This window comes from Borostomias antarcticus, assembly GCF_949987555.1.
Source record: "Borostomias antarcticus genome assembly, chromosome: 28".
Taxonomy (NCBI): domain Eukaryota; kingdom Metazoa; phylum Chordata; class Actinopteri; order Stomiiformes; family Stomiidae; genus Borostomias; species Borostomias antarcticus.
This window is the reverse complement of record NC_140261.1, coordinates 7218941-7242110: the sequence shown is the minus strand read 5'-3', so window position 1 is coordinate 7242110 and position 23170 is coordinate 7218941. Positions and strand designations below refer to the sequence as shown.

Sequence of the window (23170 nt, the reverse complement as noted above, 5' to 3'; positions counted from 1 at the left end):
AAGATGGCACAACGAAATGGCACAATGAAAAAAGAGTTCCTTCTCAGAATGATTTTAATTATGTATTGCTGCCCAGTATTGCTGCCCAGATAGGGAAGTACTTCACGTATGCATGCTTTAAAATAACATCACTCAATTAATCAATTCACCGTTGCAGCAGAACCATGCTTCCTTCTTTTTGAAGCCAGCCGCAGCTTCTTTCCGATAGCTGCGGTCTTCTGTGGATGTAAAAAATAAAAGGACAGAATGACTTATTATTTGACAATTTTAAAGGGGCACAATCAGGGACATGCAAGTTTAATACTTAAAACTAAGTTTAATACTTTAATTGCCCAGCTTTTCTCTGAAATCACAATGACTGTCTGACTGAAACAGAAATACTGAATGGAGAAAAGGGCTAGTATCCAGCTACACTGACAAAGAGCTTAGAAAGGTGTCCACAAATAAATTAAGCATTAAATCCAAATAACATCAACACAAGCCCAAAAGTCTCCCTTTAAACCTTCCTTTTTCCCCTCTGCTCACACTTACAGATGTGGGAACATAAGAATGTAACTTGACCCGCGGTATTCTAACAGGCGCTTTACGGCATTCCGCACCACCGCTCGCCTGCCCATAGGGGCGCAGTAATACTACTCATTGACCCATTGCTGTAGCTCATCTCGCACATTAGATGAGCCTACCATTCTCAAACTCCTTGTTCTCTGTCTGGTTGTAATTTAATTATTACGAACAAAGCCTATCTATTTATAGTTTCTATCTCTGTAACTGTCGCCGGGTCTATATCTGGTAACTCATGTGTCGGGACAAGAAGAAGTTTAATACAGTAGGCTAACTGAGTGTTTTCATATGGAACATGGCATCAAGACGAGATGGCTAACGGAGCTGACCAGAGATGTGTTTGAAATGGTTCACTCCCTATTCCCTATGTATTTCTACTCATAGTGAACTACAAAGGGAATGGTTTAACAGTTTTGGGACACTACATGGAATGTCATTACATATATTGGATTACATTGGATATTCATGATGCAAACAAGCAGACGCGCCGATCACTGATGGCAGCAGTTTGAAATATCAGGTAGTATTCAGGTTCCATGTTTAGTTTAATGATAAATCCCATATGAATGGTTGGAATTCTAATGATGTGCAAGTGTGATTTTGTCAACTTTAGTGCTGTCTGCTAATAGCAGCCTGTAAAGCTGCACGATAAGACCATGATGGCAAGTTAGCTCACGACAGCAGCTTCCATAATATTAATGGTAGCTGTCGGTGGCTAAAAACCAGATGGCTAACTTTACAACGATGATTCCTGTAGCTATTTTGATTTTGATGCTATTAGTTCAACTTCTGCTTCTCGGGCAGGAACAGAGACGAACTCGCACGTCTCGCACGCAGCAGCTACAGGAATGATCTTAACATTAGCTAACTGCTTTAGCCACTGATAGCTACCGTCTTCTTCTTATGCTTCGGTAAAACATGACACCGTTGTATTGATATTGTGGTATTGTGGAGTGATTAGGCAGAAGCAGGAAGACAAAACCGTCATGGGACCTTAAATCAGAAAAAATGTGGAATGGTAGTGAACGGCGTGAGAAGCTATTGTAAGCTAGACTGCAACGTAAACAAACAACACATGACACAGGGATCAGCTAGCTAGCTAACTACTGTACCAGTTAGCTAACATCTATGAACTCAAACTCCTTGTTCTCTGTCTGGTTGTAATTTAATTATTACGAACAAAGCCTATCTATAGTATCCATCTCTGTAACTGTCCTCGGGTCTGTATCTGTTAACTCATATGGAACAAGGTATCGGGACAAGTAGAGGTTTAATACAGTAGGCTAACTAGCTAGCTAGCAGTGTTCTCATGACATATTCCTTCATTTCAGACACAGGGGCACCTGTGGGCACCACGATACACACACAAAATTTTGAATGAAATAAGATGCCGTTGGTCAATGTTGTGTTTTTGTTTTTATTTATTTGCAAAAAAGGCTATGTACACACATCGAAATAGATACACAAAACAAAAAAACAGCTGTGTACTAGTAGGCTACCAGTAGCCTGCTACAGAGTCCCGGGGGATGTCACATTCCTGTCGGGCCACCAGCAACCTCGACGATCTTCGGCAACACGTTCTTGAGATGGTTGATGTAGTTGTTGCATGTCTTCACATCCAGTACCTCATACCAGAAAGTTTCAATGGCATGAATCAGCTCCTGTCTGTTGCTGGGTTTTGCCGTGCGCCGAATGTACGTCTTCAACTGGTTCCACACCATCTCGATGGGGTTCAGATCTGGAGATCTTGAGAAAAGATAATAAATTAGGCTAAATATATGAAAAAGTAGGCCACTCCACCGTCACTGTCCCGAAGTCATCGCCTCACTATCCGGTAGTTTGTAAACAACATATGCAATATTACATAAACAACTTACTCTGCTGGTGTTTTGATCCAATTGATCCCCTCGGCAGCGATGTAGGCTCTAGCTGCAGTGTGCTTGGGGTCGTTGTCTGCATAAATAAAGGGAGAAAAAATATTAGGCACACCAATTTAGGCTTAACAACAGATTTTTCACTCAATGAGTGCTTTGCGTGTAGCCCATCGTTACAATGGCCTACCTTGAAAAAAATGATGCGTTGGTCCATTCCAGTTGTTTTTGATGTACGGTGCAGCAGCCATTGTGATGATTTCGTTCTTAAAGTAGTCGCCATTCATGATTCCTGAATAAAAGAACAACACTAAATAATTAGATTATTGGCTACCTACAGCAACAGATGTAGCATAATGGATAATAGCCCGCAAAACGCGCAACGATTAAATAATAGCTAGGCTACCTTCGAAAATCATCATCGGTCCTCGTCCCTGCCGAGAAATTCCACCCCAGACATGGAGCTTCAGGGGATGCTTCGGTTTGGGCTTGAAGGAAGCTCTCCCTTTCTTCAAGTAGCAGGTCCGGGCGAAACGCTCAAGGGACACTGTCGTTTCGTCAGTGAAGATGACGTCCTCGAAGCGCTCGCTCGTCGCGATCCACTCTTGTGCCTGCAGCAAACGAAGCTCTTTGTTCTTCTCCCGGATCATGGGAACCCAACTACAGAACAGACGTCATGTTATATTGTAGCCTACTGTACATTTTTTTCTATACGTTTTAGACATAAATTATTCACATAGCCTACGAGCCGAGACAATACAATGTCATTAAATAAATTGTGAATGAATTTCAAGTCTCAACAAAGTGTTCTGTTTTCCCCCTTGACTGTTATTCTAAACTTTGTAGTTCGTTCTCATAGATCAGTCTGTTAGAACTACAAATCCCTCCCTGTGTGACATCACTTCCCTGTCTTCCCCCTGAAACTGTCACTTCCTCTTTCACTGTATAAACTAAGACCCCGTCCTCCCGTGAACTCACTCTTGCCTGGATTCACTTCCTGTGCGAGGGTCCGACTCTGCAGAATCGTAACATAGAATAAACTATTGTACTTTGTTTAAAACCAGCTTGAGCGACCACTCAGCGTGTTCTTTGACAATCTAACTAAACCAAGGATAAAAAACCTTCACAATAATGGCGACGAAAATGTTCTAATGGGACGACAACTGGTCTTTCGGTTTGTTTTGGGCTGAATTCACGGACGCGTGACGTGCTTTTCTCAAAGGACGGGGGAGTTCAATCTTGGGGACACATCTAGCTGGTGCTGTTTTTCCCCCGAGGCCCGAGTCAGCCTGGAACTTGCTGTGAGTCTTGTACGTTGTTTGAACCTAGTTTAGAGTGGTCCCTTTGTTTGTTCAGCTGTGTGATAACTTAGACAATAGTGTTTATTCGAGCCGGTGTCGCGCACACGTGTCCTGGTTAGAAAGTCGGTTTTTGAGCCGCATGCCCGCTTAAAGACCTATATACCAGGGTTGGTTTTGTAAGCGTGCATTTTGAGAACGGGTGTGTTTAGTACTACACAACGTTTCACTTTCGGAAAGCCTGCTCTTTTGATTGTTTTGGGATCCGCGTTGTGGGGGGTTGCCGCGGCGAGTGAGAGCCTGTTGTCTTAGGCTCGTTATTTTTATTTATTTCTGTTTACTCTTGTTGTGAAGGAGCACGACACGAAGATGGCTGTTTCAATTCGAAAGATTATTTGGAATCCCCGGGGGGGTTAGCTAGGTAGTCGTACCTACGTTAATATAACGGCAATCAGAACGAAACACAACTTTGATCTTGTGAGTGAGTTTATATGTTTGAACTTGCCAAATTGAAAAGGAAAACATTGCCAACCACAATGTACACTGCTTTGGAAAGATTTGAAATGTTAAAAGGCTGTTAAACAATTATTGGGTCTTTAAAATCTTTCCCAATTGGTCTGTCTAATGTACACAGGAATATAAAGAAAATGGGAATGGCAGAACAGCTCCGAATATGAATCCAAATACAAAATAATATTTTATTCTGTAATGTTGACTGTTGATAGGAATGACTACAGATTAGCCGACCTACTTCAACCTGTACCATCTTCATTCCTAATTGAATATAAAGCAGACGTGGTCACACATTATTGAATTTTAGAAGTATGCACATTTCTGTAACACAAAGCGAGAGTGAATTCACTGACTACAATGAAGACTTAATGGCTTCATATTCTACTCATGTACGCTCCAGAAAATAATTAACATTTTTCATGCTAGGGAAATGTTACTCCAGGCCACTTTGTTGAGTAATATGAGAAAGCTTTTCTCTCAGATTAAAATACATACAGTGTTTTAAACTTGATGTACTATGAATACAATTTCTAGTGGTTTTTCTACACTGCATATATTGAACTGCAAAAATATATTCTCAAATAAATAAATATATAACATAAATATGGATCTAAAAATGAATAAATAAAACATGGATCCCTGTGACATCAGCTCCTTTCTGCATTAGCCTAGTCACAAGTAAAAAAAACAAACAGTTGAAACAAACCAAATGGTTGAATTCCTTCAAAGTCCTTCTGAAAACGTAAGGCTCACGAACACATACTATATCTAGTAGTCAAATGAAAACATCCCTTTCTTTAATAGAACAGACTATTGAATTGACTCTTCTGTCCAACGGACACTTCCAGAAGTTTCCTCCCCGTTCTCCACACAGAGTCAGACAAGAGGAGACGCCGCCTGTCCATCGAGAAGCTCGCCGGCCCGCCTGCCGCCCCGTCAGCATCCCCATTCTCTCTGATCCTCTTCCTCCAGCTTCTCCTATTCCACACGGCTCCTCCCAGCCCGGCTGGCCCCTGGAAACAAACGGCCCCCTCATGCCCGGCGTGCGGGTTGACAATGTCAGACATTCTAGACTGTCTTCCTGGCCCCGCTGGGAGCCGGCCGTGCATTCCGAGGGGAGGCCCCCGCGCGGAGCCTTCCCCCCCCCCCCCTGCTGGGCCTGCTCCCCCTGTCCAGCTCAGCCCAGTCAGCCAGGCAGGGGGCGGCGGGGGGTGGGCACATCCCTGGTTCCCCCGTGAGGGCCGCCGCCGTGGCTTCAGCAGCTATTCCTGACCTGGGACCGGGGCTGGCCGGCCTCAGCTGTGGCCCAGGATCTCGCGGTACAGCTCCGGCACCCTCTCCGGGTCCACGGGCCGCGGCAGGAAGTGGGTGAACTTCTGGTGCCTCCTGGACTTGGTCCCGTCCCGGGGCGTGCCGTCCTTGTTCAGAGCCACGAAGTAGCGAGTCCCTTTGTCCCCATGCTGGTACAGGCTGGAAGAGTAGGTGTTGTACCAGTTCTCCTCAAACTGCTCCCTGAACACGCACTCAGCCGTCAGTTTCTCCTGGGGGGGGGGGGCATACAATGTGATCTCATGCAGACACACACAAACTACTGGTTGAGAATGAGATATGATGAAGATGTGTGGAAGGAAATCTGTCTTTGTTTGTTGTTAAATAATGTTCCAGACAAAACCCAAACTAAACTGTATCAGCGAGACTGGCACTAAAATACCTGACTTCTGCCACCTACTGGCACTTCTAATGGACAACAAATACCAGCCAATAAATGTCCAATACAAATCCTCAGCAGAGACCTGACACAGTGCATGAACACAAACACAATATATAATAATATATAAGTATATATATAAGTCATACTTACAGAACCATACAGCTCTCCCTTGTCATTCATCCCCAGATACAGGCCACTGTCCACCCCTCGTATGCTTATCAATCCAACAGCAAGGCTTATAAATTCCAAAATACCTGGAGAAGAATAAAACAGTTGTTCTGGGTATCCTCGGCATTCTCAACACTATCCCCACTACAGCGCGAGCAGCTGCCGTCTGCCGTTAGGATTTACACAGTTACTGTATATTTTCTTCTTCTTCTTCTCCTTTTTTTTTTTTTTTTTAGATGGTAACGTTTCCATGTAGGCTAGGGATCAGTTTTTTTTTCAAGAAACAAAATGTTATTGTTGTAAAGCACTTTGAGCTGCATTTCTGTACGAACGGTGCATTGCAAATAAAGTGTATTATTGTTATTCTGGTTATGATTATTACGATTCAGATTATTGGGCCTATTATTAGCCTACTATTAATAAATAGCCTAGTATTTGAAGGATTCACATTTTGAGGGCATGGATGTGTTACAATCATGATGACGATCAGCCCATATATACACATAAATAATAACAAGACTAATTACATCTAAGTTTAATTATAGGCTAATAATAGTGGGCTATTATAATTTGCTTAACTATCATTCTGCTATTGGCTGTCTAATAATGTGTTAATAAACGGTTTCTTACCGAACCGGCTGTGGTCCTTTCTTGTCCCTTGCACAGTGCCATCAGGAAGTATCTCCAGATGAAATCCAGTTCTACAATATAACTGTCTTCTCCGCAGGATTCCTTTCAGGTGAGTCAAATCCGCGGTGGTGCTCCGGGACAGCCTCTCCCCGGGGATGAGGTGCTCGCTCAGCAGCGTGGGACTGTCCCCGAGAGGCGTCAGGAGAAAGGGGGACCCGACGTGTCCGACACCGTCGATTCCGTGCAGGAAGCTTCCTACCTCACCCAGGGCTGCCATCGCGGATCCTCCCGGCGGCGCCTCAGTGCTGATGCGGGTAAAGTTCAGTGGAGGTCCGGAGGGAGCGTTCTTGCGTCGTACCTGGTTGCCACTGTCGCCTATTGCATGTTTACATTCACACCCGTTACTGAGCACATGCCCTCCCGTGCTGAGGCTGGCGCATCGGGGTTGCCTCCGTGGACATGGACACCTTGCGCGAATCTCTCGGCATTTGTTTTATAAACCACAGTTCTTGCGCAAATATCACCGCTGGGCGTCTTCATCAGCTGAGGCGCAGACCGGTTCCCTCAGCCGTCACACGGGGCACTGAAGCACTATCAAGTCCAAATAAATCTAAATGTTGTATGACGGGGTGATGGAAATCTAGCTTCCAGAGTCCATTCAGAGGATGAGGGGGTCTGCTACTAACCTCGGCGCAGGTGAGAAACCTCTGGAGGTCAGGGCTGGACTGGCCATGTGGCGTACCGGGCAAATGCCCGGTGGGCCGAACCTACTTGTGGGCCGATCTACAATAAAAATAAAAAATAAAATTTCTTTGGGGGCTAACGAACGGCCCATAGAGCAGGGACAGCGGCCCATTGGTCCATTTTCTATACTGACACTGGGCTGGCCCAATCATATGTAGGCCCCACCCCTCCCTCTGTTAGTTTCAGGTGTCATTTGCGTGGGCCGTTAGAGAGCCAAAAGTCAGTGGATGGAGAAAGATGTATAAGGACCTAATACATCCATGATAAGGACAAGTATAGTAAACCAAAGCGCAAGGGGGGCGCAGAGAAATTACGAGCTAAAAAGATTAAAAGTCTTGAGGCGGATGCTGCAACATGTGCAAAAATTACTGATATGTTTGCGCCAGGGGCTGCTTCAACGTCTACAGCCTCAGCCGACGTTGTGCAGCAACACCATGTTGAACACGAACTTGAAGGAGAGGTGGCTGGTGGTCATGGTGGCCGAGAGCAGGACAGGGAAGCCGAGGAGGGACAGAGACATGACAGGGCCGAGGAAGGACAGAGTGAGCAGGAGGAGTGTGTAGTTGAAACGGTAAGGAAATATATTTGAAAGCTAAAAAATAAGCTATAGCTAAATATGAATATGGGTGACGGCTATCTGCTGGCTAGCGCCAGCTAGCATTAGCTAGGTACAGCTAGCTAGCATTATCTAGCTACCCACCTCCCTGCCAAGCTAATCGGGTCGTAGCTAGCTACGTTTGAGCTAGCTAGCGTTAACACTGTTTGTCTAGGCCAGCCAGATAACGTCAGTACTAGTAGTGCTAACGTTAGCACGTCAGCTTGGCAATTAGCACTAGCGCTATTACTAACGTTATCTATTCTGGCCTAGCCTAGCAGTGTTGCTGCTGCTGGGCTACTTAACGTTATATCTTCTTAGAAAAAGAGGAGCAGGCTAACGTTAGCTGTGTGTGGCCATGGTCCAAAATTAACCCTAGCCATTTACTAGCCAATGGCTAGCTGCTAAAAATCTATTGGTAATGGATAATTTACCAGCCAGTTGACTGGTAAGCCTAGCTCCTTTCAGGACTGTTACTAAGGGGCTAGGTTAAAAAAGTCATTCTCAACACTGAAATATATCAAAAGCAGACTGAGGAGCAGCCTGTCTGCCAGCAAATTGGAAGCCTTCATGTTGATGGCCACTGAAAAAGACGTTCTTGTTGCTTTGCACACAGACACTGTCATTGACAAAGTGTCAGAGAAGAGTGAGCTACTGAGGAAACTTATAGTAAGTTGATATGAAATTGTTGTTATTATTATAAAATTATTCATAATAATGTAGCAGCTTTTTAGACTGAAGATAGTGTGATCATGTGACTCATTATTACCCCCCCTCCCCTGTCTCTCAAAGGATGCCCGGCCCTAACTTGTGTGGTTCATTGTCCATTGTTGATGAGGGTATTCAGAGGGCCATGCAGCCTTTTCCACTAAGTAAGTATACAATACATGCAACTATGTTTTTATATTTTCTAGAATCTGTCATTTAATCATTTATAATTTAAAAATGATCATTGATCATGTCTCATCTCTCTCTCACTCCCCCCCCCCTCTCTCTCTGTCAGGATATTATTGTTGAGAGTATCCAGAGGGTCATGCAGCCTTTTCCAGTAAAGATAAAGGTATTATGATCATGTAATTACCAGTACTGTGATCAACTCAATCAATTATAATGTCTCAGTCTCACCTTTCTCTCTGTCTCCCCTTTTCTCCCTCTCTCTCTATCAAAGGTTGCCCTCATTTGTTTGAAAAGAAGCACTTTGCTTTTAACTGGAGTGGACTTCACAGGCATCCTTTTTTATGTAAGTAGTGAGTTTACAATTTATGCAACTGCTTACATTTTCTAGAAGATATTGTTAATATCTGAATCTATAGTTTATCTCACTTATCGTGTCTCATCTCTCTTCCTCCCTCTTTCTCACTCAGGATGCCATTGTTGATGAGGGTATTCAGAGGTCCATTCAGCCTTTTTCCAGTAAGTACGTATACAATTCATGCAACTCTGATCATCTGAATCTGTCATTTAATCATGTATGACTTATCATTATAGCATATTGAACAGTGAGATACATACATATTCGAGATAGGGAGAGAGAGAGACAGAGAGGGAGAGACTCAAAAGTAATGCACACTTACGGAGCAACTCTGCCATCTTGTCCCGAGCAAGGTCTTGGCACCTTCTGAGATCCTCCCAAGGGGTTATGGTTGCCGCCTTGCGGGCTTTCACCTGTATCTGGTGCACCACCAGGTGCCGGTTGAGGGTCTGAAGCGCCTGCTTCATTGCCCGCAAGACGGCCACCATCCGGACCTTTGTGAGGCGACACCCCTCAGGAGGAGTCTCCTTCAAGAAGCCGATGAAGTGAACCAGGTTGCTCAAATACAGGGCTGTCCATCAGGACGTTTTCTGTGAACACATCAGAAATATGCAATTGAATATGTATGATGTATATTTAAGATAGTATTACACCCCTGCAAGCACACACACATACACACTGTGTTCTGTCTTACCGATGGAGGCACAGTAAATCATTGAAGGCCTTTTTGAGGGAGGGGAGCTGACCCCCTTGTCCTCCTCCTCCTAGAAGATGGCACAACGAAATGGCACAATGAAAAAAGAGTTCCTTCTCAGAATGATTTTAATTATGTATTGCTGCCCAGTATTGCTGCCCAGATAGGGAAGTACTTCACGTATGCATGCTTTAAAATAACATCACTCAATTAATCAATTCACCGTTGCAGCAGAACCATGCTTCCTTCTTTTTGAAGCCAGCCGCAGCTTCTTTCCGATAGCTGCGGTCTTCTGTGGATGTAAAAAATAAAAGGACAGAATGACTTATTATTTGACAATTTTAAAGGGGCACAATCAGGGACATGCAAGTTTAATACTTAAAACTAAGTTTAATACTTTAATTGCCCAGCTTTTCTCTGAAATCACAATGACTGTCTGACTGAAACAGAAATACTGAATGGAGAAAAGGGCTAGTATCCAGCTACACTGACAAAGAGCTTAGAAAGGTGTCCACAAATAAATTAAGCATTAAATCCAAATAACATCAACACAAGCCCAAAAGTCTCCCTTTAAACCTTCCTTTTTCCCCTCTGCTCACACTTACAGATGTGGGAACATAAGAATGTAACTTGACCCGCGGTATTCTAACAGGCGCTTTACGGCATTCCGCACCACCGCTCGCCTGCCCATAGGGGCGCAGTAATACTACTCATTGACCCATTGCTGTAGCTCATCTCGCACATTAGATGAGCCTACCATTCTCAAACTCCTTGTTCTCTGTCTGGTTGTAATTTAATTATTACGAACAAAGCCTATCTATTTATAGTTTCTATCTCTGTAACTGTCGCCGGGTCTATATCTGGTAACTCATGTGTCGGGACAAGAAGAAGTTTAATACAGTAGGCTAACTGAGTGTTTTCATATGGAACATGGCATCAAGACGAGATGGCTAACGGAGCTGACCAGAGATGTGTTTGAAATGGTTCACTCCCTATTCCCTATGTATTTCTACTCATAGTGAACTACAAAGGGAATGGTTTAACAGTTTTGGGACACTACATGGAATGTCATTACATATATTGGATTACATTGGATATTCATGATGCAAACAAGCAGACGCGCCGATCACTGATGGCAGCAGTTTGAAATATCAGGTAGTATTCAGGTTCCATGTTTAGTTTAATGATAAATCCCATATGAATGGTTGGAATTCTAATGATGTGCAAGTGTGATTTTGTCAACTTTAGTGCTGTCTGCTAATAGCAGCCTGTAAAGCTGCACGATAAGACCATGATGGCAAGTTAGCTCACGACAGCAGCTTCCATAATATTAATGGTAGCTGTCGGTGGCTAAAAACCAGATGGCTAACTTTACAACGATGATTCCTGTAGCTATTTTGATTTTGATGCTATTAGTTCAACTTCTGCTTCTCGGGCAGGAACAGAGACGAACTCGCACGTCTCGCACGCAGCAGCTACAGGAATGATCTTAACATTAGCTAACTGCTTTAGCCACTGATAGCTACCGTCTTCTTCTTATGCTTCGGTAAAACATGACACCGTTGTATTGATATTGTGGTATTGTGGAGTGATTAGGCAGAAGCAGGAAGACAAAACCGTCATGGGACCTTAAATCAGAAAAAATGTGGAATGGTAGTGAACGGCGTGAGAAGCTATTGTAAGCTAGACTGCAACGTAAACAAACAACACATGACACAGGGATCAGCTAGCTAGCTAACTACTGTACCAGTTAGCTAACATCTATGAACTCAAACTCCTTGTTCTCTGTCTGGTTGTAATTTAATTATTACGAACAAAGCCTATCTATAGTATCCATCTCTGTAACTGTCCTCGGGTCTGTATCTGTTAACTCATATGGAACAAGGTATCGGGACAAGTAGAGGTTTAATACAGTAGGCTAACTAGCTAGCTAGCAGTGTTCTCATGACATATTCCTTCATTTCAGACACAGGGGCACCTGTGGGCACCACGATACACACACAAAATTTTGAATGAAATAAGATGCCGTTGGTCAATGTTGTGTTTTTGTTTTTATTTATTTGCAAAAAAGGCTATGTACACACATCGAAATAGATACACAAAACAAAAAAACAGCTGTGTACTAGTAGGCTACCAGTAGCCTGCTACAGAGTCCCGGGGGATGTCACATTCCTGTCGGGCCACCAGCAACCTCGACGATCTTCGGCAACACGTTCTTGAGATGGTTGATGTAGTTGTTGCATGTCTTCACATCCAGTACCTCATACCAGAAAGTTTCAATGGCATGAATCAGCTCCTGTCTGTTGCTGGGTTTTGCCGTGCGCCGAATGTACGTCTTCAACTGGTTCCACACCATCTCGATGGGGTTCAGATCTGGAGATCTTGAGAAAAGATAATAAATTAGGCTAAATATATGAAAAAGTAGGCCACTCCACCGTCACTGTCCCGAAGTCATCGCCTCACTATCCGGTAGTTTGTAAACAACATATGCAATATTACATAAACAACTTACTCTGCTGGTGTTTTGATCCAATTGATCCCCTCGGCAGCGATGTAGGCTCTATCTGCAGTGTGCTTGGGGTCGTTGTCTGCATAAATAAAGGGAGAAAAAATATTAGGCACACCAATTTAGGCTTAACAACAGATTTTTCACTCAATGAGTGCTTTGCGTGTAGCCCATCGTTACAATGGCCTACCTTGAAAAAAACGATGCGTTGGTCCATTCCAGTTGTTTTTGATGTACGGTGCAGCAGCCATTGTGATGATTTCGTTCTTAAAGTAGTCGCCATTCATGATTCCTGAATAAAAGAACAACACTAAATAATTAGATTATTGGCTACCTACAGCAACAGATGTAGCATAATGGATAATAGCCCGCAAAACGCGCAACGATTAAATAATAGCTAGGCTACCTTCGAAAATCATCATCGGTCCTCGTCCCTGCCGAGAAATTCCACCCCAGACATGGAGCTTCAGGGGATGCTTCGGTTTGGGCTTGAAGGAAGCTCTCCCTTTCTTCAAGTAGCAGGTCCGGGCGAAACGCTCAAGGGACACTGTCGTTTCGTCAGTGAAGATGACGTCCTCGAAGCGCTCGCTCGTCGCGATCCACTCTTGTGCCTGCAGCAAACGAAGCTCTTTGTTCTTCTCCCGGATCATGGGAACCCAACTACAGAACAGACGTCATGTTATATTGTAGCCTACTGTACATTTTTTTCTATACGTTTTAGACATAAATTATTCACATAGCCTACGAGCCGAGACAATACAATGTCATTAAATAAATTGTGAATGAATTTCAAGTCTCAACAAAGTGTTCTGTTTTCCCCCTTGACTGTTATTCTAAACTTTGTAGTTCGTTCTCATAGATCAGTCTGTTAGAACTACAAATCCCTCCCTGTGTGACATCACTTCCCTGTCTTCCCCCTGAAACTGTCACTTCCTCTTTCACTGTATAAACTAAGACCCCGTCCTCCCGTGAACTCACTCTTGCCTGGATTCACTTCCTGTGCGAGGGTCCGACTCTGCAGAATCGTAACATAGAATAAACTATTGTACTTTGTTTAAAACCAGCTTGAGCGACCACTCAGCGTGTTCTTTGACAATCTAACTAAACCAAGGATAAAAAACCTTCACAATAATGGCGACGAAAATGTTCTAATGGGACGACAACTGGTCTTTCGGTTTGTTTTGGGCTGAATTCACGGACGCGTGACGTGCTTTTCTCAAAGGACGGGGGAGTTCAATCTTGGGGACACATCTAGCTGGTGCTGTTTTTCCCCCCGAGGCCCGAGTCAGCCTGGAACTTGCTGTGAGTCTTGTACGTTGTTTGAACCTAGTTTAGAGTGGTCCCTTTGTTTGTTCAGCTGTGTGATAACTTAGACAATAGTGTTTATTCGAGCCGGTGTCGCGCACACGTGTCCTGGTTAGAAAGTCGGTTTTTGAGCCGCATGCCCGCTTAAAGACATATATACCAGGGTTGGTTTTGTAAGCGTGCATTTTGAGAACGGGTGTGTTTAGTACTACACAACGTTTCACTTTCGGAAAGCCTGCTCTTTTGATTGTTTTGGGATCCGCGTTGTGGGGGGTTGCCGCGGCGCGTGAGAGCCTGTTGTCTTAGGCTCGTTATTTTTATTTATTTCTGTTTACTCTTGTTGTGAAGGAGCACGACACGAAGATGGCTGTTTCAATTCGAAAGATTATTTGGAATCCCCGGGGGGGTTAGCTAGGTAGTCGTACCTACGTTAATATAACGGCAATCAGAACGAAACACAACTTTGATCTTGTGAGTGAGTTTATATGTTTGAACTTGCCAAATTGAAAAGGAAAACATTGCCAACCACAATGTACACTGCTTTGGAAAGATTTGAAATGTTAAAAGGCTGTTAAACAATTATTGGGTCTTTAAAATCTTTCCCAATTGGTCTGTCTAATGTACACAGGAATATAAAGAAAATGGGAATGGCAGAACAGCTCCGAATATGAATCCAAATACAAAATAATATTTTATTCTGTAATGTTGACTGTTGATAGGAATGACTACAGATTAGCCGACCTACTTCAACCTGTACCATCTTCATTCCTAATTGAATATAAAGCAGACGTGGTCACACATTATTGAATTTTAGAAGTATGCACATTTCTGTAACACAAAGCGAGAGTGAATTCACTGACTACAATGAAGACTTAATGGCTTCATATTCTACTCATGTACGCTCCAGAAAATAATTAACATTTTTCATGCTAGGGAAATGTTACTCCAGGCCACTTTGTTGAGTAATATGAGAAAGCTTTTCTCTCAGATTAAAATACATACAGTGTTTTAAACTTGATGTACTATGAATACAATTTCTAGTGGTTTTTCTACACTGCATATATTGAACTGCAAAAATATATTCTCAAATAAATAAATATATAACATAAATATGGATCTAAAAATGAATAAATAAAACATGGATCCCTGTGACATCAGCTCCTTTCTGCATTAGCCTAGTCACAAGTAAAAAAAACAAACAGTTGAAACAAACCAAATGGTTGAATTCCTTCAAAGTCCTTCTGAAAACGTAAGGCTCACGAACACATACTATATCTAGTAGTCAAATGAAAACATCCCTTTCTTTAATAGAACAGACTATTGAATTGACTCTTCTGTCCAACGGACACTTCCAGAAGTTTCCTCCCCGTTCTCCACACAGAGTCAGACAAGAGGAGACGCCGCCTGTCCATCGAGAAGCTCGCCCGCCCGCCCGCCTGCCGCCCCGTCAGCATCCCCATTCTCTCTGATCCTCTTCCTCCAGCTTCTCCTATTCCACACGGCTCCTCCCAGCCCGGCTGGCCCCTGGAAACAAACGGCCCCCTCATGCCCGGCGTGCGGGTTGACAATGTCAGACATTCTAGACTGTCTTCCTGGCCCCGCTGGGAGCCGGCCGTGCATTCCGAGGGGAGGCCCCCGCGCGGAGCCTTCCCCCCCCCCCCCTGCTGGGCCTGCTCCCCCTGTCCAGCTCAGCCCAGTCAGCCAGGCAGGGGGCGGCGGGGGGTGGGCACATCCCTGGTTCCCCCGTGAGGGCCGCCGCCGTGGCTTCAGCAGCTATTCCTGACCTGGGACCGGGGCTGGCCGGCCTCAGCTGTGGCCCAGGATCTCGCGGTACAGCTCCGGCACCCTCTCCGGGTCCACGGGCCGCGGCAGGAAGTGGGTGAACTTCTGGTGCCTCCTGGACTTGGTCCCGTCCCGGGGCGTGCCGTCCTTGTTCAGAGCCACGAAGTAGCGAGTCCCTTTGTCCCCATGCTGGTACAGGCTGGAAGAGTAGGTGTTGTACCAGTTCTCCTCAAACTGCTCCCTGAACACGCACTCAGCCGTCAGTTTCTCCTGGGGGGGGGGGGCATACAATGTGATCTCATGCAGACACACACAAACTACTGGTTGAGAATGAGATATGATGAAGATGTGTGGAAGGAAATCTGTCTTTGTTTGTTGTTAAATAATGTTCCAGACAAAACCCAAACTAAACTGTATCAGCGAGACTGGCACTAAAATACCTGACTTCTGCCACCTACTGGCACTTCTAATGGACAACAAATACCAGCCAATAAATGTCCAATACAAATCCTCAGCAGAGACCTGACACAGTGCATGAACACAAACACAATATATAATAATATATAAGTATATATATAAGTCATACTTACAGAACCATACAGCTCTCCCTTGTCATTCATCCCTAGATACAGGCCACTGTCCACCCCTCGTATGCTTATCAATCCAACAGCAAGGCTTATAAATTCCAAAATACCTGGAGAAGAATAAAACAGTTGTTCTGGGTATCCTCGGCATTCTCAACACTATCCCCACTACAGCGCGAGCAGCTGCCGTCTGCCGTTAGGATTTACACAGTTACTGTATATTTTCTTCTTCTTCTTCTCCTTTTTTTTTTTTTTTTTAGATGGTAACGTTTCCATGTAGGCTAGGGATCAGTTTTTTTTTCAAGAAACAAAATGTTATTGTTGTAAAGCACTTTGAGCTGCATTTCTGTACGAACGGTGCATTGCAAATAAAGTGTATTATTGTTATTCTGGTTATGATTATTACGATTCAGATTATTGGGCCTATTATTAGCCTACTATTAATAAATAGCCTAGTATTTGAAGGATTCACATTTTGAGGGCATGGATGTGTTACAATCATGATGACGATCAGCCCATATATACACATAAATAATAACAAGACTAATAACATCTAAGTTTAATTATAGGCTAATAATAGTGGGCTATTATAATTTGCTTAACTATCATTCTGCTATTGGCTGTCTAATAATGTGTTAATAAACGGTTTCTTACCGAACCGGCTGTGGTCCTTTCTTGTCCCTTGCACAGTGCCATCAGGAAGTATCTCCAGATGAAATCCAGTTCTACAATATAACTGTCTTCTCCGCAGGATTCCTTTCAGGTGAGTCAAATCCGCGGTGGTGCTCCGGGACAGCCTCTCCCCGGGGATGAGGTGCTCGCTCAGCAGCGTGGGACTGTCCCCGAGAGGCGTCAGGAGAAAGGGGGACCCGACGTGTCCGACACCGTCGATTCCGTGCAGGAAGCTTCCTACCTCACCCAGGGCTGCCATCGCGGATCCTCCCGGCGGCGCCTCAGTGCTGATGCGGGTAAAGTTCAGTGGAGGTCCGGAGGGAGCGTTCTTGCGTCGTACCTGGTTGCCACTGTCGCCTATTGCATGTTTACATTCACACCCGTTACTGAGCACATGCCCTCCCGTGCTGAGGCTGGCGCATCGGGGTTGCCTCCGTGGACATGGACACCTTGCGCGAATCTCTCGGCATTTGTTTTATAAACCACAGTTCTTGCGCAAATATCCCCGCTGGGCGTCTTCATCAGCTGAGGCGCAGACCGGTTCCCTCAGCCGTCACACGGGGCACTGAAGCACTATCAAGTCCAAATAAATCTAAATGTTGTATGACGGGGTGATGGAAATCTAGCTTCCAGAGTCCATTCAGAGGATGAGGGGGTCTGCTACTAACCTCGGCGCAGGTGAGAAACCTCTGGAGGTCAGGGCTGGACTGGCCATGTGGCGTACCGGGCAAATGCCCGGTGGGCCGAACCTACTTGTGGGCCGATCTACAATAAAAATAAAAAATAAAATTTCTTTGGGGGCTAACGAACGGCCCATAGAGCAGGGACAGCGGCCCATTGGTCCATTTTCTATACTGACACTGGGCTGGCCCAATCATATGTAGGCCCCACCCCTCCCTCTGTTAGTTTCAGGTGTCATTTGCGTGGGCCGTTAGAGAGCCAAAAGTCAGTGGATGGAGAAAGATGTATAAGGACCTAATACATCCATGATAAGGACAAGTATAGTAAACCAAAGCGCAAGGGGGGCGCAGAGAAATTACGAGCTAAAAAGATTAAAAGTCTTGAGGCGGATGCTGCAACATGTGCAAAAATTACTGATATGTTTGCGCCAGGGGCTGCTTCAACGTCTACAGCCTCAGCCGACGTTGTGCAGCAACACCATGTTGAACACGAACTTGAAGGAGAGGTGGCTGGTGGTCATGGTGGCCGAGAGCAGGACAGGGAAGCCGAGGAGGGATAGAGACATGACAGGGCCGAGGAAGGACAGAGTGAGCAGGAGGAGTGTGTAGTTGAAACGGTAAGGAAATATATTTGAAAGCTAAAAAATAAGCTATAGCTAAATATGAATATAGGTGACGGCTATCTGCTGGCTAGCGCCAGCTAGCATTAGCTAGGTACAGCTAGCTAGCATTATCTAGCTACCCACCTCCCTGCCAAGCTAATCGGGTCGTAGCTAGCTACGTTTGAGCTAGCTAGCGTTAACACTGTTTGTCTAGGCCAGCCAGATAACGTCAGTACTAGTAGTGCTAACGTTAGCACGTTAGCTTGGCAATTAGCACTAGCGCTATTACTAACGTTATCTATTCTGGCCTAGCCTAGCAGTGTTGCTGCTGCTGGGCTACTTAACGTTATATCTTCTTAGAAAAAGAGGAGCAGGCTAACGTTAGCTGTGTGTGGCCATGGTCCAAAATTAACCCTAGCCATTTACTAGCCAATGGCTAGCTGCTAAAAATCTATTGGTAATGGATAATTTACCAGCCAGTTGGTAAGCCTAGCTCCTTTCAGGACTGTTACTAAGGGGCTAGGTTAAAAAAGTCATTCTCAACACTGAAATATATCAAAAGCAGACTGAGGAGCAGCCTGTCTGCCAGCAAATTGGAAGCCTTCATGTTGATGGCCACTGAAAAAGACGTTCTTGTTGCTTTGCACACAGACACTGTCATTGACAAAGTGTCAGAGAAGAGTGAGCTACTGAGGAAACTTATAGTAAGTTGATATGAAATTGTTGTTATTATTATAAAATTATTCATAATAATGTAGCAGCTTTTTAGACTGAAGATAGTGTGATCATGTGACTCATTATTACCCCCCCTCCCCTGTCTCTCAAAGGATGCCCGGCCCTAACTTGTGTGGTTCATTGTCCATTGTTGATGAGGGTATTCAGAGGGCCATGCAGCCTTTTCCACTAAGTAAGTATACAATACATGCAACTATGTTTTTATATTTTCTAGAATCTGTCATTTAATCATTTATAATTTAAAAATGATCATTGATCATGTCTCATCTCTCTCTCACTCCCCCCCCCCTCTCTCTCTGTCAGGATATTATTGTTGAGAGTATCCAGAGGGTCATGCAGCCTTTTCCAGTAAAGATAAAGGTATTATGATCATGTAATTACCAGTACTGTGATCAACTCAATCAATTATAATGTCTCAGTCTCACCTTTCTCTCTGTCTCCCCTTTTCTCCCTCTCTCTCTATCAAAGGTTGCCCTCATTTGTTTGAAAAGAAGCACTTTGCTTTTAACTGGAGTGGACTTCACAGGCATCCTTTTTTATGTAAGTAGTGAGTTTACAATTTATGCAACTGCTTACATTTTCTAGAAGATATTGTTAATATCTGAATCTATAGTTTATCTCACTTATCGTGTCTCATCTCTCTTCCTCCCTCTTTCTCACTCAGGATGCCATTGTTGATGAGGGTATTCAGAGGTCCATTCAGCCTTTTTCCAGTAAGTACGTATACAATTCATGCAACTCTGATCATCTGAATCTGTCATTTAATCATGTATGACTTATCATTATAGCATATTGAACAGTGAGATACATACATATTCGAGATAGGGAGAGAGAGAGACAGAGAGGGAGAGACTCAAAAGTAATGCACACTTACGGAGCAACTCTGCCATCTTGTCCCGAGCAAGGTCTTGGCACCTTCTGAGATCCTCCCGAGGGGTTATGGTTGCCGCCTTGCGGGCTTTCACCTGTATCTGGTGCACCACCAGGTGCCGGTTGAGGGTCTGAAGCGCCTGCTTCATTGCCCGCAAGACGGCCACCATCCGGACCTTTGTGAGGCGACACCCCTCAGGAGGAGTCTCCTTCAAGAAGCCGATGAAGTGAACCAGGTTGCTCAAATACAGGGCTGTCCATCAGGACGTTTTCTGTGAACACATCAGAAATATGCAATTGAATATGTATGATGTATATTTAAGATAGTATTACACCCCTGCAAGCACACACACATACACACTGTGTTCTGTCTTACCGATGGAGGCACAGTAAATCATTGAAGGCCTTTTTGAGGGAGGGGAGCTGACCCCCTTGTCCTCCTCCTCCTAGAAGATGGCACAACGAAATGGCACAATGAAAAAAGAGTTCCTTCTCAGAATGATTTTAATTATGTATTGCTGCCCAGTATTGCTGCCCAGATAGGGAAGTACTTCACGTATGCATGCTTTAAAATAACATCACTCAATTAATCAATTCACCGTTGCAGCAGAACCATGCTTCCTTCTTTTTGAAGCCAGCCGCAGCTTCTTTCCGATAGCTGCGGTCTTCTGTGGATGTAAAAAATAAAAGGACAGAATGACTTATTATTTGACAATTTTAAAGGGGCACAATCAGGGACATGCAAGTTTAATACTTAAAACTAAGTTTAATACTTTAATTGCCCAGATTTTCTCTGAAATCACAATGACTGTCTGACTGAAACAGAAATACTGAATGGAGAAAAGGGCTAGTATCCAGCTACACTGACAAAGAGCTTAGAAAGGTGTCCACAAATAAATTAAGCATTAAATCCAAATAACATCAACACAAGCCCAAAAGTCTCCCTTTAAACCTTCCTTTTTCCCCTCTGCTCACACTTACAGATGTGGGAACATAAGAATGTAACTTGACCCGCGGTATTCTAACAGGCGCTTTACGGCATTCCGCACCACCGCTCGCCTGCCCATAGGGGCGCAGTAATACTACTCATTGACCCATTGCTGTAGCTCATCTCGCACATTAGATGAGCCTACCATTCTCAAACTCCTTGTTCTCTGTCTGGTTGTAATTTAATTATTACGAACAAAGCCTATCTATTTATAGTTTCTATCTCTGTAACTGTCGCCGGGTCTATATCTGGTAACTCATGTGTCGGGACAAGAAGAAGTTTAATACAGTAGGCTAACTGAGTGTTTTCATATGGAACATGGCATCAAGACGAGATGGCTAACGGAGCTGACCAGAGATGTGTTTGAAATGGTTCACTCCCTATTCCCTATGTATTTCTACTCATAGTGAACTACAAAGGGAATGGTTTAACAGTTTTGGGACACTACATGGAATGTCATTACATATATTGGATTACATTGGATATTCATGATGCAAACAAGCAGACGCGCCGATCACTGATGGCAGCAGTTTGAAATATCAGGTAGTATTCAGGTTCCATGTTTAGTTTAATGATAAATCCCATATGAATGGTTGGAATTCTAATGATGTGCAAGTGTGATTTTGTCAACTTTAGTGCTGTCTGCTAATAGCAGCCTGTAAAGCTGCACGATAAGACCATGATGGCAAGTTAGCTCACGACAGCAGCTTCCATAATATTAATGGTAGCTGTCGGTGGCTAAAAACCAGATGGCTAACTTTACAACGATGATTCCTGTAGCTATTTTGATTTTGATGCTATTAGTTCAACTTCTGCTTCTCGGGCAGGAACAGAGACGAACTCGCACGTCTCGCACGCAGCAGCTACAGGAATGATCTTAACATTAGCTAACTGCTTTAGCCACTGATAGCTACCGTCTTCTTCTTATGCTTCTGTCCAGGAATTTACATCCAAACACCTTAAACCACACCTTAAACCCCCCAGTTTCAGTCTAATGTAAAACACCAACTCTCCCCCCTTTTTGATATTGTAAACACACTCTGCATAGCTCTGCCTCGCTCTTTTGTCCAAGTCAGAAAGGCCACCTTCCTGCCCTGACTCAGACCTTTGTCTCTATTCAAAGCGAGTTTCATCCCACATTCCTTCCTTTCACTGTGTGATATCCGTCCCCTCACGATGACGCATAGACAACTCAGCCAATGAAATCCTAGAAAGACTTACCTGTGTTCTGAATGAATATAAGCCAGGCCAGAAGTGACTGACTTGACTTCTCTGACAAACCACCTTTGTTTGCGTTGTTCAGAAAGTCCTTGCGCAAGTATTTGATTTCATTCAATAAACCAGACTCAACCTTTTGAACGTATCTTGGTAAATCTTTGGACTAGACAAGTCTAAAATACGATCACAGTTTTGGCGACGCGGATGATCTGGGAGGACTACCTGCGTGTTGCCGGGATTCCAGTGGATAGGACTGATCGACAGACGTGTCGGTCCATATGGGCTTGGAAAATCAATTTTCTCTCTTGCGCCAGAGCGCTAGCCGAGATTATTTCCTCAGTTCTGCCACTGGATTCCTGACGCTCACAGGTACGTTTAAACGAACCCTCTTGTGGTTCTGAGTTGTATTTGCCTTGATTTGGTTCAGTTGTGTTGGTCTGGATTGGTTGAAAACAGGAAACCCCAGCGTGGGTATTAAGTAAGTAACTATCCAAGGAGATGTGAACAGCAATATACATATTTATATCGTATTGTCGTTTTGACTTCGTCCTTGTTTAGGCTACCGGGGGTTCTCTTCAGAAGAGGTGCAATTTTGGGTTTGGGACTCGCTCCCTTACAGTTGATGTAGACTACAGTTTAGATTGTTTGTCGGCTCGGCTGTAGTTAAGAAGTGAGAGTGCACTTCTAGGATAACGTTTTGGGTTGAAGTTCGCAGATAGTGCGATTTCCACAGGATTGAAGTTCGCAGATAGTGCGATTTCCACAGAGTGAAGTTCGCAGATAGTGCGATTCCCACAGGCTTGAAGTTCGCAGTGAGTGCGATTTCCAAATGAGTTGAAGTTCGCAGTGAGTGCGATTTCCAAATGGGTTGAAGTTCGCAGTGAGTGCGATTACCAGCTAACCTCCGGAGTGTCTGTTTTTTGTCCCCGAACGGGGTTGTGTTGTCTTTATGTTTGTCTAAGCGCTATTTTTCGCCGGCTCAGTGGGATTTTTGATTGCATTTTTGAGCCTCGGCTCTTGATTGTATGTTTGTTACGCGCGCCATGGATCCAGGTAAAGTATTGTTTTGTACCCTTTTTAGACTGTTACATTTCTGCTAGATTCCCAGTAGGCTAGCTAGCTGGTTGCCTAGGAGATAAGGAAAACAACTCCCGGTGATCCGCCTTGAGCCAGAGGGAGAACAAAGAGATT

General features: G+C 44.2%; 2 protein-coding genes across 2 annotated transcripts; both read right to left on the bottom strand.

Moving 5' to 3' along the window:
* Positions 1-5538: 5538 nt before the first annotated feature.
* LOC311326468 (fibroblast growth factor 20-like) lies at positions 5539-7029 on the bottom strand (the record flags this gene model as incomplete). The annotated part of the gene is made up of 3 exons (XM_084459355.1): positions 5539-5784; positions 6105-6208; positions 6753-7029. 3 exons carry the CDS (start codon positions 7027-7029, stop codon positions 5539-5541), a joined length of 627 nt encoding a protein of 208 aa, XP_084315481.1.
* An 8625-nt stretch (positions 7030-15654) lies between these two features.
* On the bottom strand, positions 15655-17145 carry LOC311326520 (fibroblast growth factor 20-like; the record flags this gene model as incomplete). The annotated part of the gene is made up of 3 exons (XM_084459426.1): positions 15655-15900; positions 16221-16324; positions 16869-17145. 3 exons carry the CDS (start codon positions 17143-17145, stop codon positions 15655-15657), a joined length of 627 nt encoding a protein of 208 aa, XP_084315552.1.
* Positions 17146-23170: the final 6025 nt, after the last annotated feature.